This window comes from Taurulus bubalis (assembly GCF_910589615.1).
Source record: "Taurulus bubalis genome assembly, chromosome: 1".
Lineage (NCBI taxonomy): Eukaryota > Metazoa > Chordata > Actinopteri > Perciformes > Cottidae > Taurulus > Taurulus bubalis.
The window spans coordinates 19397862-19416951 of record NC_136589.1 but is presented as its reverse complement, the minus strand read 5'-3'; the positions used below and the strand labels follow the sequence as shown (position 1 = coordinate 19416951).

The following is a 19090-nucleotide window of genomic DNA, read 5'->3' as shown; positions in this document are numbered from 1 at the left end:
AGCCGTACAGACGGCAAAGAAGACTCTCAAGCAAGAAGATTCTGTGATGGCTCTGGTGAGCTATAGGTCCACTCCCTGCTCCACCACAGGTTTCAGTCCAGCCGAGCTGTTGATGGGGAGGAAAATCAGAACCACACTCCCCACTCTGGAGAAAAATCTCCAGATTTTACCACTTGATCTACTCTATCTGGCTGTCCAGTGGTAGATTGGTAAAAAGACCCGTGTTTGTTGAAATGTCTGCATTTTTAATTAGTCTTGGTTTATGCTATGTGCTGTTTGAATAGCCATTTTAAGTTAAAGTGTTCCTTTGATGTTATTGACACTGAAAAGAGTGGGAGATGTCATATATGGTAATCTAATGCGCTTGCGCATATACCGGAAGTTATACGGGAAGTGAACGTTATGCATGTAATGGCGACACACGGTGATCCATTAAACCCAGTTGAGCAAACTAAGAAGCCTCTATCGCATTACTTTAAAATGACCTCCTAACGTCTAACCCTAAGCACTTTTCCTTAATCTCTGTGGAAAACGTCACGAGGTTAAGGAAAGATGGGAAGGAGAATTCATGAGGATTTAGGAGAAGACAACCGTGGTGTTTGGCAAATCCGACTCCACTTTCCCTAAGCGACGTAGTTATGACGCGACAGCAGGCGCATGTTAGTGACGTCAGTCTGCAGCAAGCGGTGAAACTACAATGTTCCGAAGATGGACTACAAAAAGCATAGCATAGATACTTTGTCAGTCTTCTTACAGTGTTGTGTCATAACGACATAAACAACCCGGTTCATAGTAATAATTTATTAACGAGGTTGGAATAGAAATGAACGAAGGAATATGAAAGTAAAACCAACGTATTTTTCACAGAGTACAAAGCTACTAAACTGTCTCTTTGTTCAGTTTCAAACATGCTGAATTAAATACGTTATCACACTAACGATGTGCCTCATATATGTGTGTCTCATATCCCTTTATGTTGTTATGGTTTATCTACATGCAGATTATAATCTGATCATAAAAATATGCAGACAACAGTTTATGAAACACCACACAACTTGTGTTGACTTGATAGTGTTTTATTGTTACGTGACAACATAGTTGATTAAAAAGATAATAATCAGAAGAAACATGACTCAGACTGAAGAGCTCGTCCAGTTTAACTCTTTCATTAAAGCTTCTGTAACAGAAGTCAAATAAAATAAAAGAATGAGGGCTGTAGCTGAAGTTAAACACCAGAGAGAATATCAAATACGTCAGTTGGATCACTTTACAGCAGTCTTCAGCAACGTAACGTCCGTAGTTTGTGTGAAGCAGTGAAGCTCCTTTCCATTGCGTTTAGAGAATTCGGCCGGCACTTATCATGGCGGCCACTTAGGTACTTCCTGCGAAGCACTTTACAATATCTCTGCTTTCTCAAACTAATAGACAGCTGTTTAATATCAGACCATTCAAAATGTCTTTGGAGAACTACAAATGAATGAGGCAGATCTTTGTGGTCTTGTTATGAGGTGAAAATACACAATGTGGACAATAACGCTAAGGAGGGAACAAGAAAAGCAGAGCCATAAAATTAAGAATTCAACCAGCCAAGAACACAGATGTGAAACAGTTGAGTTCACTTGAATTTAATAAGGGAAATAAATGATCACAACACAATATGTAAACATGGTACACACTCAAGGTGAACGAATAATATTTGATACAAAGAGTTCTTTTTTTTCATTCTTGTTAGTTGTAAGGTTGTGATTTATACCACTTAATATGTGAATATGACAAACTTAATATGGCCAATGCCCATCTTTGAACAGATGGTAAACGATCACATATGGGTGTAATGTTTGGGTATTCATACACTTATGACCATATATAATTTATGATACACATCATAATGTGTTTGACCACATTGACTTTGTCATATATTCACATGGTTTAGGTGTCCCTTATTAAATTCAACTGAACTCAACTGTTTTGTAGTTCTACAAAGACGTTTTGAATGGTCTGATTTTAAACAGCTGTCTATTAGTTTGAGAAAGCAGCGATATTGTAAAGTGCTACGCAGGTCACGTCAACATGCTCCATGGAGTCGCAGTTGGTCGCAAGTTGATTTGGTGGGTCTCTACCGTTTAAATGTGACTGCTGACTGTGTTGTAGATGATTTCATGGTAAATCCACAAGAAAATCAACTATGTCTATCCTGGTGTAGTGGTAATGCCACTGACCTGTGATCTTTTTCCACCCAATGATATGAGTTTGAATCCCGTTAATTAAAGGTATATATTTTTTCTCTACTTTTTTCGTGTACTATAGAGCTAATTTACGTGACAGATATTTGCATAAAACAGACTCCACAGTCATTATGTGTTATTTGTAACATCTTTATTTCAAAGGAAAGGCAATTTGCTGACTTCTTGTTTCAACACATAAACAACAAGCGACGCTTCCACTCGCGTGGATTATTTCCCTGGAAAGACTCAACAACGTCTAGTCCGGTATGTTTTGACCAGAGACTTTAGAACTGCGGTCAAGTGAGCCCACATCCGCCGAGTGAGCCGCAGCTGCAATTCTAAATGCACCTCTATTCAAGGTGTTACGGTACGGGGGCCAGCTCAATGTCACAATATTCAAACAGCTATAAAATCAGTTCCATAGACTTGTACATAAATATTTCACTCCAGTCTTGTTCAGGATGACCTCTGCTATGTCCATGTACATGGCCTTAAAAATATTACTGTACAGTTTTGGAGAAAATTGAATTCAAAGTCAGCTTGACTTTCATAATGACATTCACAGTTTCACAATATCACAATATTCAAACAGCTATAAAAACAGATCCATAGACTTGTACATAAATATTCCACTGCAGTCTTGTTCAGGATGACCTCTGCTATGTCCATGTACATGGCCTCAAAATATTACTGTACAGTTTTTGAGAAAATTGAATTCAAAGTCTGCTTGAATTTCATAATGATATTCATAATTTCACAATTTTCAAACAGCTATAAAAACAGATCCATAGACTTGTACATAAATATTCCACTGCAGGCTTGTTCAGGGGGACCTAATCTATGCCCATGTGTATGGCCTCAAAATATTACTGTACAGTTTTTGAGAAAATTGAATTCAAAGTCAGCTTGAATTTCATAATGATATTCATAATTTCACAATATTCAAACAGCTATAAAAACAGATCCATAGACTTGTACATGAATATGCCACTGCAGGCCTGTTCAGGGGGACCTCTGCTATGTCCATGAACATGGCCTCCAAATATTACTGTACAGTTTGAGAAAATTGAATTCAAAGCCTGCTTAAATTTCATAATGATATTCATAATTCCCCAATATTCAAACAGCTATAGAAACTGATCCTTAGATTGTATATTGAAATTCCACTGCAGTACTGTTCAGGGGGACCTCTGCTATGCCCATTAAGACGTTGTATAATATTACGTAGACATTATCGAATTGATCGTCGAAATTGAGAATCAACACTTAATGGAAGCGTTTGTCTTTTTAGTCATTTTGTATAAAGATACATTAATATTAATAGTTATATTGTTAGGGTAGGGCCCAAGCGCAGACAAAGGGACGTCAAGGTAGGGTGACGAAATGGACTTTATTTACTAAACACAGGTGATTTGGGTATAGCAGGAGTTGAATGCATGTTGAGCGGTGAAGTGACGGGGCGGCTGGGCAGGAATGCAGGCACGGAATCCTGGGCACAGGGAACAGGAGTTAGTAACAGTCAAAAACAATGTAAAGCATAAGAGTAGTCTAAATCATTGCAAGGCCTAAAAGAGGCCCAGAGTCAACATACTCATTGAAATGGTGAAATAATCTGGCAACTGGAGAGATGGAAGCCAGGGGTATTTAACAGGAAGGATTTGATGAGATGACAGGTGCTGAAGATGATGTGCAGGTGTGGAGATGAACCCAGGTGCTGTAAGCCCCGCCCACGGCACGCACAAACACACAAGTAACAGAGACCAACAGGAGACACGAGACACATGGAAAAACCCCAAAAGGACCCGACTATATCTAAAAAGAGCCCCAAAACCACAAGAAACAATGTTTGTTGATTTATTTGCACAAAATGCATTTCCAATAAATTTTTTTGATCAGTTCTAGTTTTGTTTTGTTTATCTGCAGGCAGTCGGCATGAAACCACATGTTACAAGCATCACACTGAATCTGAAAAAGAAAAAATGAAACAATTGAATTTGAGAATTTCATTAAAACATGAATTCACCCCAAACACAAATAGCATCTATTTGCAATTTTTCATTTTCTAAACAAATATTTAATTTTATTGTCATGTTCATCGCTTGTAAAATGTTATTTTGATTGACTGACAATCAACTATAGCACAGGTACTATTTTAATTTTACAGCTGCCATGGTAGAAATGCAAATAAAATAGCAAGGCAGAGTACATGGACATATCCGAGTGGCTCGGATGGACAATAAAGTCTATTTGTCCAATGTTTTCTTTATTTTTTTAATACACACATTCCTCGAATTTTTTAACAAAATAAACCATTTTGTTTGCATTTCCAAGATTAAAACAAGGGGTGTCCCAATGGCGGAGGGGTGAACCGTGATTATTTATATGGCTCTGGATGGTGACTTTTGTTACATAATGTTCCAATTCTCTCTCTACCCCCTCATTTCCTGTCCACTGTCAATTAAATCTTCAAAATGCCAAAACTAAAACTTAGTTCCACAAATCAAATGAATTAAAACAACACATTACCCATTCAGTGACTGGAGGCCTCGGAGTGGGTGGCTTTTTTGCCGAACACATGGCACACTGTGTTTCGATGTCAAAAACTAATGAAAAGAATTATAGAAATGTTACATCTTTTGTAGTACAATATCACAATATAAATTAATATGAAGAAAAGCTGTCACACACCTGATGCGCGGAGTAATTCAAGTGCCATGTTTTGTCGTTCCTCAACAATGTTGTTCAATTGTGTGCCAAAGGCCATGCACATGGACATAGCAGAGGTCCCTCTGAACAAGACTGCAGTAGAATTTCAATATACAAATCTAAGGATCTGTTTCTCTAGCTGTTTGAATATTGTGAAATTTCGAATATCATTATGGAATTTAAACAGACTTTGAATTCACCTTTCTCCAAAACTGTACAGTAATATCTAAAGGCCATGCACATGGACATAGCAGAGGTCCCTCTGAATTAGACTGTAGTGGAATATCGATATACAAACCTTAGGATCTGTTTTTATAGCTGTTTGAATATTGTGAAATTATGAATATCATTATGAAATTTAAACTGACTTTGAATGCAATTTTCTCCTAAACTGTACAGTAATATTTTGAGGCCATGCACATGGGCATAGGTTAGGTCCCCCTGAACAGGCCTGCAGTGGAATATTTATGTACAAGTCTATGGATCTGTTTTTATAGCTGTTCGAATATTGTGAAATTATGAATATCATTATGAAATTTAAGCTGACTTAGAATGCAATTTTCTCCTAAACTGTACAGTAATATTTTGAGGCCATGCACATGGGCATAGCAGAGGTCCCCCTGAACAAGCCTGCAGTGGAATATTTATGTACAAGTCTATGGATCTGTTTTTATAGCTGTTTGAATATTGTGAAATTATGAATATCATTACGAACTTCAAGCTGACTTTGAATTTAATTTTCTCAAAACCTGTACAGTAATATTTTGAGGCCATGTACATGGACATAGCAGAGGTCATCCTGAACAGGCCTGCAGTGGAATATTTATGTACAAGTCTATGGATCTGTTTTTATAGCTGTTTGAATATTGTGATATTGTGAAACTGTGAATGTCATTATGAAATTCAAGCTGACTTTGAATTCAATTTTCTCAAAAACTGTACAGTTATATTTTGAGGCCATGCACATGGGCATAGCAGAGGTCCCCCTGACCAAGTATGCAGTGGAATATTTATGTACAAGTCTATGGAACTGATTTTATAGCTGTTTGAATATTGTGACATTGAGCTGGCCCCCGTACCGTAACACCTTGAATAGAGGTGCATTTAGAATTGCAACTGCGGCTCACTCGGCGGATGTGAGCTCACTTGACCGCAGTACTTTACAAGAGAAGGTTAGACATTGAACTGCAGAATTAAACAATGCGGCATTCACGAGGACAGCTACGTGTTCTCTTGCTATTCTCAACATCTGCTGTAACGACGACAACAGGAGACGCTTTCGGCCGAAAGTCGCCAGTAAACATGGTCGCCTGTTAAACCGTAACACCGGGCTGTTTTTTGTTTTTTGGCCGGCGCGTTTTTGCCAAGGCGTTTTTGAAGCGGCTGCGCTTTTAAAAGTCGCGTCTGGTGTGAACCTGTAGTCTGCTGTGTGTATTAAGGTGGTCTGGATACTCTTTGAGGGGGAGGACGTTTAGAAAGAAAGCTAAAGGGCCGATGACCCTCACACGTGGTCCACGTCGCAGTGAATAGTGAGTTTCCGGGTCCACCTTAAGGCGCAGACGCGGTCCTCAGAGCTTCCGACTGGACTCGCGTCACGTCTCGCGCTCAAAGATGAATTTTGCTGAAGCGAAATCAGAAATAAAGAAGCTGCTGACCAGAGTGACGCCAAGTGACGTCACCGAACTGGTGACGTGGCTCCGGAGTTCAGGTACACTTTATTATTATTATTATTATTATTATTATAATAATTATTATTATTATTCTGCCCTTGCTTCTATAAGTTAGCTTAGCAGATAGCTAACAGCAGATCCGTAAAATGAAGACCCAGGAATCCGGAGTGGAGTTTAGGATTTTTAGTTAAAATCTTGGTTTTGTAAAACTGTGAAAAACATATACATACACATGAATATTAAGCTCTGATTCAACATGCAGCCATTATGCCAGAAAAGATAAGTAACCATTAACATAACACTCCCTTGACCAGTTAGCGTCTAAGCTAATTTTAACATTAATCTCAATGCAGAAATGTTAATCGCGATTAGCATATATACAACACACGGTTATACTAAAACGGTAAACGCACAGAGAATATATCATAGAAGATATGTACATGCTCCATACATATTTACTTACAGACTTAGATCTTCAGAGGCTATTCTCTACCACTTGATGTCTCGAATGCAACACATGAAAATGTGGGGCAGAGCAATTATCGTTGTTGTTGTTGTTATTATTATTATTATTATTATTATTATTATTATAGTTATTATTACTACTACTGACTTTTCACTGGTAGAGGACACGTGAAACATAGTTTATTGTTATTATTATTGTTTTTGTTATTACTATTATTATTTTTATTATTGGCATTATTATCAATATTATTACTACTACTACTGACTGTTCACTGGTAGAGGACACGTGAAACATAGTTTATTGTTATTATTATTACTGACTGTAATATTTAGTACAATTTTACATATACAATGTACAATTACCTTAAAATTGTACTGTTTAGATATACATTTAATATTGATTTATTTCAGTAACAAAACAAACATTTGATTAGTTTTGGACTTTCCCCACTGTGTTTCTGTCATGTGATCACATTTAGTTTGTTGATTATTGTTATTGATTTGAAGCTTGTGACTTCTTCTTTCTGCAGACGAGTTGGACGAGTTTCTGTCCAACAACCAGATAACGGTTCTGCAGAACATCGCCGAAGATCTGAGAGGGAGTCTTCCTCCGGACGCCATGTTGTCCTCCGAGAGTAGTGCTCACAACAAGGTACTACTACTCTGGTACTGTTGTAGTATTACTGTACTACTGCTGTACTACTATGGTACTGCTGTAGTACTGCTGCTGACATGTATGCCATGTTGTCCGAGAGTATTGCTCACAACAAGGTTCTACTACTGTACTTTTGCTGTAGTACTACTGTGGTACTACTGTACTACTAGTGTGGTACTGCTGTAGTCCTGCTATAGTACTGCTGCTCACAACAAGGTACTAAAATACTAGTATAGTGATTGTGATGATGATGATGATGATGCCACAGATGCAGCAGTGTTCCAGGCCCACAGTCCATGTTGACGGTTTCCTGTATGATGAAGATCAGGTGGACGCTCTGTGTGAGGAGGGAACAATGAGCCGGTCGTACTGTCTCACCTGTGGATCCCACAGAACCGCCCCTCTGGGTCAGAACACATCTTCATCTTCATCATCCCACACATGAGGTCAGTCAGTACTTCATCATCTTCATCCTCTTCTTCCTCAGATTTCATCTCTCACTCGTTCTCGATATCAGAGCTTCGGTTCCTGTTTGAGAACGTTCTTCCAGACCTGAGCGGCCGGCTGCTGGTGGACGTGGGCTCCAGACTGGGAGCTGTTCTGTACGCGGTCAGTGGATAACATGCTAACATGGTGACATGCTAACATGGTAACACGCTAACATGGTAACACGCTAACATGGTGACATGCTAACATGGTAACACGCTAACATGCTGACATGCTAACATGGTGACACGCTAACATGGTGACACGCTAACATGGTGACACGCTAACATGGTAACACGGTGACATGCTAACACGCTAACATGGAAACACACCAACATGGTGACATGCGAACATAAAAACACACTAACATGGTGACATGCGAACATAGAAACACACTAACATGGTGACATGCTAACATGGAAACACAGGCTGCAGTCGAATAGTCCATTTTAGTCAGATCATGTAAATAACTGTTGCTATAACTTGGAAATACTTTCAATAATCTGTTAAACCTGCTGGCAAACTACAAACGTTACGTTGCTGAAAACTGCTGTAAAGTGATCAAACTGACGTATTTGATATTCTCTCTGGTGTTGAACTGCAGCTTCATTCTTTTATTTTATTTGACTTCAGTTACAGAAGCTTTGATGAAAGAGTTAAACTGGACGAGCTCTTCAGTCTGAGTCATGTTTCTGATTATCATCTTTTCAAATCAACTATCTGTTACAATAAAACACTATCAAGTCAACACAAGTTGTGTGGTGTTTCATGTTTCTGATTATCATCTTTTTAATCAACTATTTTGTCACATTAGAATAAAACATATCAAGTCGACACGAGTTGTGTGGTGTTTCATAAACTGTTGTCTGCATATTTTTATGATCCGATTATAATCTGCATATAGATAAACCATAACAACAAAAAGGGAGATGAGACACACATATATGAGACACATCGTTAGTGTGATAACGTATTTAATTCAGCATGTTTGAAACTGAACAAAGAGACAGTTTAGTAGCTTTGTACTCTCTGTGAAAAATACGTTGGTTTCACTTTCATATTCCTTCGTTCATTTCTATTCCAACCTCGTTATTAAAGTAATACTATGAACCACGTTGTTTATGTCGTTATGACACAACACTGTAAGAAGACGGACGAAGTATCTAAGCTGCACTTTTTGTAGTCCATTTTCGGAACATTGTACTTTCACCGCTGGCTGCAGACCGACGTCACTAACATGCGCCTGCCGTCGCGTCATAACTACGTCGCTTAGGGAAAGTGGAGTCGGATTTGCCAAACACCGCGGTTCACTTCTCCTAACTCCTCATGAATTCTCTTTCCCATCTTTCCTTAACCTCGTGACGTTTTCCACAGAGGTTAAGGAAAAGTGCTTAGGGTTAGACGTTAGGAGGAAATTATTTGACTATTCGACCACAGCCACACTAACATGGTGACATGCTAACATAGAAACACACTAACATAGTGACATGCTAGCATGGAAACACACTAACAAGGTGACATGCTAACATTGAAACACACTAACATGGTGACATGCTAACATGGTGACATAATAACATGGTGACATGCTAACATGGTACCACGCTAACATGCTAACATGGTGGCATGCTAACATGGTAACACGCTAACATGGTGACATGCTAAAATAGAAACACACTAACATGGTGACATGCTAACATGGAAACACACTAACATGGCAGAGCTACCAACTCTCACGGTTTCGCCGTGTGACACATGCTTTTGCATGTTTTCACACGCACTCACGCCACACAACCAATTTCTCACGGCAAAAAAAAAAAATCAGATTTTGGGCCGAGGCGCGTTTGTTCCTTTTCAAACTCCCCGACGATAGATGCTGCTAAGGAGCGCATCTGTAAACCTATTCGGTGCATAGACATCCTATTTACCTCAAAGCAAGGGCGGACTGGCCATGGGGGACACCGGGGAAATCCCCGGTAGGCCGACGGCGTTGGGCCGACCCACCTCCGTCATCAAGCAGCCCTGCCTCTGAGATCGCCGGCCACGACTATATTCTATGGCTCAGAGAAAACGTTAAATTTACTCTAATACATGATGTTGATGATCACTGACTGACATTTATAGTAGTCCTCGCGTCCCTACTCACACTTATGGTTTCCACATCCAGCAGCATGCAACACTACTGATCGCGATCTGTATTCACATTCATGGTTTGGATGTTGCTTGCAGGTTTTCAGGATATTCTGCCATTAATTTAATCCAGAACACCGGCACTCCAGCAGAGTTGAAACGTACATTTAAGTTTCATTTTCGGGGTAACGTTATCACGTAACCTCTTGAATTTTGTCAAGACTAAGAGGCTCAGACGCACAGACGGATGTATCCGGTCATTCTTCAAAATAAAACATATTTTTCGATTATTATTATTTTTTCATTCTTTCTGTGCGGCCCGGTACTAAGGGGATTTGGCGTCACTTGCTCGCAGACGAAGCCGCTTTTGTGTTTGATTCGACAGCATGGCACCTAGTTTAGGTTCTGTTACTTAACTTATTGTTTTGTTTTCACCTTCAACCTCCCTACAGACACATACACACCCACACACACACGCAAGTTTTATTTCTCACATACTAATTCTACCCTCTGATTCCAGTTTCTTTATTGTGTGGTCTTTCTCTGCTGACGTTTATTCCTTCAGGCTCTGTAGTTGTACGTATCATCTGATACTAGCCCAGAGTTAAGCATATTCATCTCACAAACTATACCTACCTTGGAGTGTTACAATAGCCAGTATAATTTTATTTAATTTGTCCATCCAGGCAAATTGGTGGAGCTAAATGCACCAACGTGTGTGGCTGCATGCGCGGCAAAATTTTGGTCACACCCGACAAAATCTCACTCCAAGGTTTTTGAAAAGTTGGCAGCTCTGACATGGTGAGATGCTAACATGGAACACACTAACATGGTGAGATGCTATCATGGAACACACTAACATAGTGACATGCTAACATGGTAACACACTAACATAGTAACACGCTAACATGGTGACATGCATGTATTAACGTGTGTGTGTGTGTGTGTGTCTTTCCAGGGTCACGTATTCAGTTCAGCCTCTCAGCTCGTTGGTTTGGAGATTAGTGAGGAGTTTGTCAAACTGCAGAAAAACATCCTGCAGAAATACAATTTGATGGATCGAATACAGGTACACACACACACACACACACACACACATACACACTTCTTAAACGGTAGAACTCAGTAGAACCTTCTTCTCCCTCAGGTTCTCCACACTGACGTCCTCCTGCAGAATGTTCTGCTGCAGAACGCAGACGTTCTCATCATGAACAACGTCTTTGAGTTCTTCATGGAACCCAGTGGACAAGTCAGGTCAGTACACACACACACACACACACACAGAATCTTCTTTTGTAAAAAATGCCTGAGATGACATTTTTAATAAGGTTTTCACTTCTCGTGTGTGTGTGTGTGTGTGTGTGTGTGTGTGTGTGTGTGTGTGTGTGTGTGTGTGTGTGTGTGTGTACATGCATGTTCAGAGCATGGAGGTTCATCATGGAGAACTTCAGGAAGAAAGGGTCTCTGCTGGTCTCTGTCCCCGGTCTGCAGGAGAGTCTGAACAGTCTGCAGGTGAAGAACCCAGTGGGGCCGTTCATGTTAACAGTAATGTGTTAACATGAAGATTAGTGTGTTCATATTAACATCAATGTGTTCATGTTAACATTAGTGTTAGCTAGTAACAAGCCTGTCCACAGCAGCTGATGGTGGGAGCAGAGAAGGAGTCTGACCCCCCAAAGGGGAGCAGGTCTAGTGGATCTGGACCAGCTCTTCTTTGGGGGGGTCAGACTCCTTCTCTGCTGCATTTACAGGCCAACAGGCGGTGATGCGTTCACGGACCTCCTCCCCGGCTAAACCAACATCAACAGGCAAGACGAAGATCAGTCCCCTGCCCTGTTCAGCTGCCCTATGCACTAAACCAGCAGTCCCCAACCACCCGGGACCGGTCCGTGGGTCCCTTGGTACCGGTCCGCACAGAAAGAATTAATGAAAAAAATGTTGATTGATTATCAAGGTTGGAAAGATGTTTTATTTTGAAAAATGACCGGATACATCCGTCTGTGTGTCTGAGCCTCTTGACACTTATGTGATACCCAAAAACTCAACTTAAAAGTACGTTTAAACTCTGCCGGTGTTCTGGATTAAAATCAAGGCAAAAAAGATTGTTTTTATGACCTCAGTGATCCTCAGAGCATCTCAGTGACCCTCAGATCCTCATAGACTCTCATAGACCATCAGATACCTTCGGAGAACCTCAGAGAACCTTAGTGATCCTCAGTGACCCTCAGAGATGCTAGTAGACCCTTAGAGACCCTCAGATATCAACATTTACCCTCAGAAAACCTCAGATGACCTGGACTGGAGGACCTTGAGTCTTCTCGTGTCCCTGTTGGTCTCAGACTTCTGGCTGAACAACTTCCGTCTTCTGTTGAAGACCTGAAGCTTCGTAGTGATTCAGTTTTCTTAAAACCACGAATGTCACCTGACCCATTAAGCTCCGCCCCTCCTCCGACAGTCGGTGAGGTCATTTCAGGCGTGTCATGATAGTTCGATGACATCTCCGGTGGTGAAGACTACGGGAGTGTAGGTGTGATGTCAGAGGTCAGTGTCTCGTGAGGCGGTGGAGGTTCAAGAGCTGAACACTTCCTGTCTGTGTCCAGCAGGAGGTGCTGCAGCCCGGCTGGGTGGAGGAACTTCCTGTGGACTACGACATTTACCTGGGCCGGGACACGGACCCGGACGCTCTGAGACAGATCCACCTGTACAGGGTCGTCTGATACGGACCAGAGGTCTGATAGGAGTACTGCCAGTTCTGAATTATGTCGCTCTGTTTTACTTCACAAACACAATAAAGTGTTTGTTTTATTTTGTTGACTTTTCTTTAAACCAGAGTGTGAAATAAAAAGTGAAACCATCAACCAGAGATCCAGTAGAACCTTTATTTCCATCGTCTGGATGAATACTCAGCTCTGATTGGCTGCTGCTCCTCTCGTCCTCTAAGCACCACAGGGGGGCATTGTCTCACTTACTGGCCCGAGACCCGTCCACACTGGTCCACACTGGTCCTTACTGGTCCTCCTGACTGGTCCACACCGATCAAGACTGGTCCAGACCAGAACACTTTCAACATGAGTTTGTTCAGTTTAAACTTTGAAGGGAAAGACCAGACTAAAGTGTAGCTCCAGAGAGGAAGATAGTTTAAGATAGTTAAAATAGTTAAAATAGTTAAATATAGCTTAAGATAGTTAGATAGATAGTTTGATAGTTAAAGACAGTTAAGATAGTTTAAGATAGATGTTTTGAAAGGAATCTAGAAATAGAAAGTATTTTTTTAAATCAATAACAGACATTCCTTTTGGTTTATTGTTTAAAAATGGTGGAATAGACTTTTTATGATTTGTTGTGATTTTGGATCTTGACCGGATGAACTTCCTGCTTTAATCAGCAGGTTCTTCTCTCTTGGAATTGATAATATAAACATAATGTCGATAGATATTCATCAAATGATAAAATATATGTATTTCTCTCTGATTAAATAAAACATTCACTTGGGACTGGGACTGGGTCTTAGTTCTACTAGTTTCGTAGTGTTGGAAACAGGAAGTCAATCTTCTGACCTTTCAACATAAATGTAAAACCTTTCAGAATAAACCATGTTTGACCCACTGAAGAATGAACCTCACAGCTTTAACTTCATTTGACATGTGATTTATTTATTTGGTAATTTAATTTGTATTCCTAATATCTCTATGTTATTTCATTATTCTTAATATTCTTATTATTGAAGTAAATCTGTAATTAGAGACATGAAAAGTTTGTCCATATTTTCTTAATAAAAAACTCTGATGACGCGTCGCCTCCTGTCACTCACGCTGCGTCATCACGTCCCCGCTTCCTGCCGCGCACGCGGGGCCGTTTCCGAAGCAACCATTGGCTCGTAGCGAACGAGCGACGGGACAGCTGACCAATGGACGCCGTGGAGGAGAATAAAGCCCCGCCCACAAACTCATTTAGTGAGCTGCGTTCATGGGACGCACCAAAGCTCGGAAACATACGAAGCAACATGTTGTTTTCTCTTTTGTTTCAAAATCAGTTACTTAAGCAGTGAATATATATTATTTATGTATGTATATTTATAATTGTATATATTTCGCCTCTAAATAGAACCAACACACCGTGTTTATAATATTTGAATCAAACTAAACATGTGAAACCGTATTAATAGTAAAAGTAAATTATATGTTATCTATTTGAGCTCAAACATTTATCTAAACGGAACTCGTCTTTATTGATTCGTGTAAATCAGGAGAGCTGACGTCATAAAACACTAAAGAAGAAGAAGAAGAAGAAGAAGAAGAAGAGAGGAACAGGAAACTGACTTTTTAACGGAACAGCGGAGGACCGAGATTTCCCAGCTTCGCTAAGGTCCTTTAAGGGGATGAAAACTTGGTCAACAAGCCGCCAGTTGAGCAGCTTTCGGCTTCATCCCGGGACTTCTTCTGCTTCTACTACAACTTCTCCTTCGTGGCTTCGGACCCCGGGTTGTCCGTCCTAACCGCCGCTCGGTGAAGTCCTCCGCTGCCGGGTTCCCGCCGTGGCCCTTGAGCGCTGGGATGCGAGTCTCCATTGTGTGTCGGTGAGCCAGTGTCCGGGAGCAGCTCCATGCGGGCCGGCTAACAAAAGACCCGCGCGGCTCTTCCCGCCCTGGGCTCCGGTATCCCGTGAGGACGGGCTTTGGGTCAGTTTATCCGCTGACCCGGATCTTGGGTGCGGTTCTTTGTGACCCGGTTTCCCTCCGTTTTTCTTATCTTTCCCCCCAAAGAGCCGCGAGATGCCGCTCCTGCACCGGAGAGCCTTCACTCGGCAGAGAGCTCCCGGGGACCTGCGGCCCGACGAGGAGGTGTTCCTCTGCAAGATCACCCACGAGGTGTTCCGCAGCTACGAGTGAGTCCTGCCTGCCTGTCTGTCTGTCTGTCTGTCTGCCTGCCCACCTGTCTGTCTGCCTGCCCACCTGTCTGTCTACCCACCTGCGGCTCCTTTTAAAGGTAAACTCCCAGGCGACAACTGTGTGTTAAAGTTGTCTCAGCAGGTAGCTGGTGGTGGTGAGGAACAGGTGTAATGTTAGCTTTAGTTAGCTAGCTAACAGGTGTAATGTTAGCTTAAGTTAGCTAGCTAACAGATGAGCTCCATTCATATCCAGATCAACACACAAGCTGAACTTTTCAAAATAAAATACTTTACATTCAGAGAGACCTTCAAGTTCAGTCATGTTTTGATCTGATCGATGGGGAACTGATCGGTTCTTGGTCTGCTGAGGTCTCACTTTTCTGGTTCTCCGGGTCCTCAGCGAGTTCTTCGAGCGGACCATCCTGTGCAACAGCCTGGTATGGAGCTGCGCTCTGACGGGCCGGGCCGGCCTCACCTACCTGGAGGCGGTGGACAGCGAGCGGCGGGCCCGCCTGAGCCTGCAGAGCTTCTCCCCTGCGTTGCTGCTGCCGCTGCTGCACCTGGCCGCCCTGAGCCGCCGCTGCAGGCTCACAGAGCTCTGTGAGGACGTCTACGCATTCGCAAAGGACCGCTTCTTCCCCGGGGAGACGGTGGACGTCAACGCTGCCAGGTGAGGAGTAGGGATGGGTATCGTTTGGGTTTTTTCCGATACCGGTGCTAAACCGATACTTTTAAAACGATACCGGTGCCTGAACCCATACTTTTTTATTGCCAAGGCAATTTTCTTTTCTTCAAATTGAACAATATTATTAACTGTTTAAAGTATACTATAGATATAAATAAATAAGTACATACAAAACACGCTTCAAACTACAGCTTCAAACCTTTTAACTTCAAACTATAAAAATGTATATTTAAAAAAAGAACAGACACAAGCATCAGGTGGCCTGATGGGACCGTGTGCAACAGAACTCAGACTCTGTTGGATCCTAAAACTGCTGCTTTACTGGACTACACGTCATCATTAATATCAACTGGAGAGATTTGTTCCATCAAGCCGAGGACTGACATTCAAAAGCTCGTGCTCGTGTCTCTCGTGTCTCCAGCGATCTGTGTCTGTGTGTGTGTGTGTGTGTGAGCGCTGGAAGCCCCGCCCCCTCGAGCCCCGCTCTGCATGCAGGCAGACAGACAGAGAGCAGAGCAGCGAGTGTGCTCTGATCCGCGCTATTTTAATAATCGTTTTTAACGTGCGGGCACCGCGCTACCTTTTTAGTATCTATATACCGTGCAACTTTACAGAGTAGGTTTAAAAAAAAAAAAAAAAAAGTATTTAAATCGGCTCAGCCGCCGGAAGGAAGCACCGAAATCTGCGTTGCTTTTCGGTCTGGTAGGTACCGGGCGTGTTGGAACCGGTGCCATACTTATGGGGGCAAATTAATGACAAAAGTAGAGAGCGCAAATGAGTTCCACGAGAGCGCGCAAATCAAACAGCCGCGCGCGTAATTTACTTTGACGAGCGCTTTTACATCACTACGAGAGCAAAATCCCCGCTCGCCGAGCAAAAGTTGCTCTCGCGCGAGCAAAACTCGCTCTCGTGAAGCTTTAACCTGCTCGCTCGCGTGTCTGTTACCTGCTTGCGCTCGAGTAGATTTTCTTTTTGACAGTAAGTGGGCGGATCAGTCACCATCCATCTCTACATCTAATTGGTTACAATCCTCGTCTTCGGATTGGCTAGAATGCATTTTGCACCAGGAACAATGGCGGGTGAGAAAACACAACTGAAAGTTGACGTTCTCTGAATACTACTGTTATTGAGTCAAAAAATTTAATTTTAGGATGTTTTCAGGCGAGAAGTTAGTTGTTTAAGCATTAAATCTGTGGTCGGTTTGTCAAGAATCAGCCTACTTAAAAAGATACGGCGACGGTTTGAGTTCCTGCTCGCGGGACAGTGAACCCCGCCGGCACCGGGCCGTCAGCGCTCTGCTGCCCGCCGACAGCAGCCTGATCCCGGCAGGACTTTTTGAAATGATCCGCTGGCTCCGATGTCTCCGTAGCGGTTAAACATGAGATATAATTCAGTTTTGAGGATCTAACGAGCAATATTTATTATTTTTTATTTATTCACAGTTACGTTACATCAGTTTGACTGAGGGAAAGTTTAAGATTTATAACTTAAGATTTTAATTTAACTTTTACTTTGAACTACAACGGTGTCTTGCTTTTGACCGAAGTGTTTGCCATTATATATGTATCTATATAAATATATAAGTGTATATGTATGTATATATATATATATATATATATATATATATATATATATATATATATATATATATATATATATATATATATATATATATATATATATATATACATATATACATATATACATATACAATTGTATGTGTTTCTGTATCTGTTATTTTGAGTGTGTATGTGTAAGTTTACTGTGTATTGATTCAAGATATTTTTATTCTCATATGCACAGATAACAGGCAGTTATTCTGTCCAATGAAAAGCTTATTTTGCTGGGTCCTCCTAACACACAGAATTACAAAAATTGCAAAAAATAAGGCTGCTCCTGAGATGTACTGTGCAGTTTTTATCACACGCTAGAGTGCCTTCCTGTCCTGCAGTGCAGCTTCCATACCACACTGTGATGGAGCTGTAAGGACGCTCTCGACCGTACATCTGTAGAAGTTGCTGAGAATCTTGGGTGGCATTCCAAATTTCCTTAGCCTTCTTAAGAAATACAGTCGCTGCTGGAATTTACAGGTTTTCACCCTTTCCACCTCTGTCCCACATATGTGAAGTGGGACCGTTGTATCATCCGCAAACTTGATGATGCTGGTGTTTTCCTGGGAGGCCACACAGTCGTATGTGAAGAGGGTGTTCAGCAGGGGACCCAGTACACAGCCCTGGGGGGTCCCTGTGCTCACAGTTCTTGTGTCAGATGTGCGGTTCCAACTCTGACTGATTGGGGTCTGCCTGAGAGGAAGTTCAGCACCCAGTTGCAGAGAGCAATGATGTTCACATGGTAAAGATGCTATTCAGTTGTATTAGAGCCTAAGTAGAGGTAGCCAATGAAAATGTGCAAAAGACTTGAAGTTCCAAAGAGGGATTCATAAATAATTTGGGGTTTGTTGATATTGCGTAGTATTTCTATTGATATTGTCTTTAATAAGCCATCTGCATGCCATTTAGTTTGTTGCATACGCCTAATAAATACCAAACTGTGTTTCAAGGCAGTTAATGTATCTTGGGTGTGTCAAAGTTAAAGAACTGTTTAAGAAAGGGTAAAATACAATTACAACAAAAGATAAAAGGACTAAATAAGAGGCACAGACCTTTTATTCTATTGGAGGCACCGCCAGTTAATTCAGTTTTTTTAATAAAAGAGCAATGGTTGTAGGAACCATTATATTATATTGCCATCACTTTTAAAACTGTACCCAGGACCCCACCCATAGTACTACTACACCTAGCATATAGCTATATGGGACGGGGTGTAACATAAATAAACACAATATATATATATATATATATATATATATATATATATATATATATATATATATATATATATATATAAAAATGGCAAACACTTCGGTCAAAAGTAATAAGACACCGTTGTAGTTCAAAGTAAAAGTTAAATTAAAATCTTAAGTTATAAATCTTAAACTTTCCTTCAGTCAAACTGATGTAACGTTACTGTGAATAAATAATAAAGATTGCTCGTTAGATCCTCAAAATTGAATTATATCTCATGTTTAACCGCTACGGAGACATCGGAGCCAGCGGATCATTTCAAAAAGTCCTGCCGGGATCAGGCTGCTGTCGGCGGGCAGCAGAGCGCTGACGGCCCGGTG

The 19090-nt window shown here is 41.2% G+C and overlaps 2 protein-coding genes across 3 annotated transcripts in view; both read left to right on the top strand.

Moving 5' to 3' along the window:
• The first annotated feature begins 6416 nt into the window (after positions 1–6416).
• LOC306739995 (uncharacterized protein) lies at positions 6417–13184 on the top strand. Of its 2 annotated transcripts, none has more exons than XM_079222098.1 (8): positions 6417–6639; positions 7597–7718; positions 7990–8128; positions 8209–8330; positions 11293–11403; positions 11482–11588; positions 11756–11846; positions 12938–13184. In XM_079222098.1, exons 1-8 carry the CDS (start codon positions 6543–6545, stop codon positions 13049–13051), a joined length of 903 nt encoding a protein of 300 aa, XP_079078224.1. In that variant the 5' UTR covers positions 6417–6542; the 3' UTR covers positions 13052–13184. The 2 variants fall into 2 exon arrangements, with proteins under 2 accessions (XP_079078224.1, XP_079078223.1); XM_079222097.1 differs by having other exon boundaries at positions 12935–13184.
• A 1921-nt stretch (positions 13185–15105) lies between these two features.
• The window catches only part of baz1a (bromodomain adjacent to zinc finger domain, 1A), a gene marked incomplete at its 5' end in the record, with an annotated part of 45553 nt that continues 41568 nt past the window's right edge, over positions 15106–19090 (top strand). The window contains 2 exons of the mRNA XM_079227010.1: positions 15106–15218; positions 15622–15891. Coding sequence (XP_079083136.1) covers positions 15106–15218; positions 15622–15891 — 383 coding nt within the window. The remainder of the gene's footprint in view (positions 15219–15621; positions 15892–19090) is intronic.

What these genes read in the sequence shown, in the direction of transcription:
- LOC306739995 (XM_079222097.1), top strand. Translation starts at nt 6,543, where the DNA reads ATGAATTTTGCTGAAGCGAAATCAGAAATAAAGAAGCTGCTGACCAGA. An exon ending in GACGTGGCTCCGGAGTTCAG is followed by an intron (nt 6,640 to 7,596) that starts GTACACTTTATT and finishes TTCTTTCTGCAG; the next exon opens with ACGAGTTGGACGAGTTTCTG. An exon ending in CCACAGAACCGCCCCTCTGG is followed by an intron (nt 8,129 to 8,208) that starts GTCAGAACACAT and finishes CTTCTTCCTCAG; the next exon opens with ATTTCATCTCTCACTCGTTC.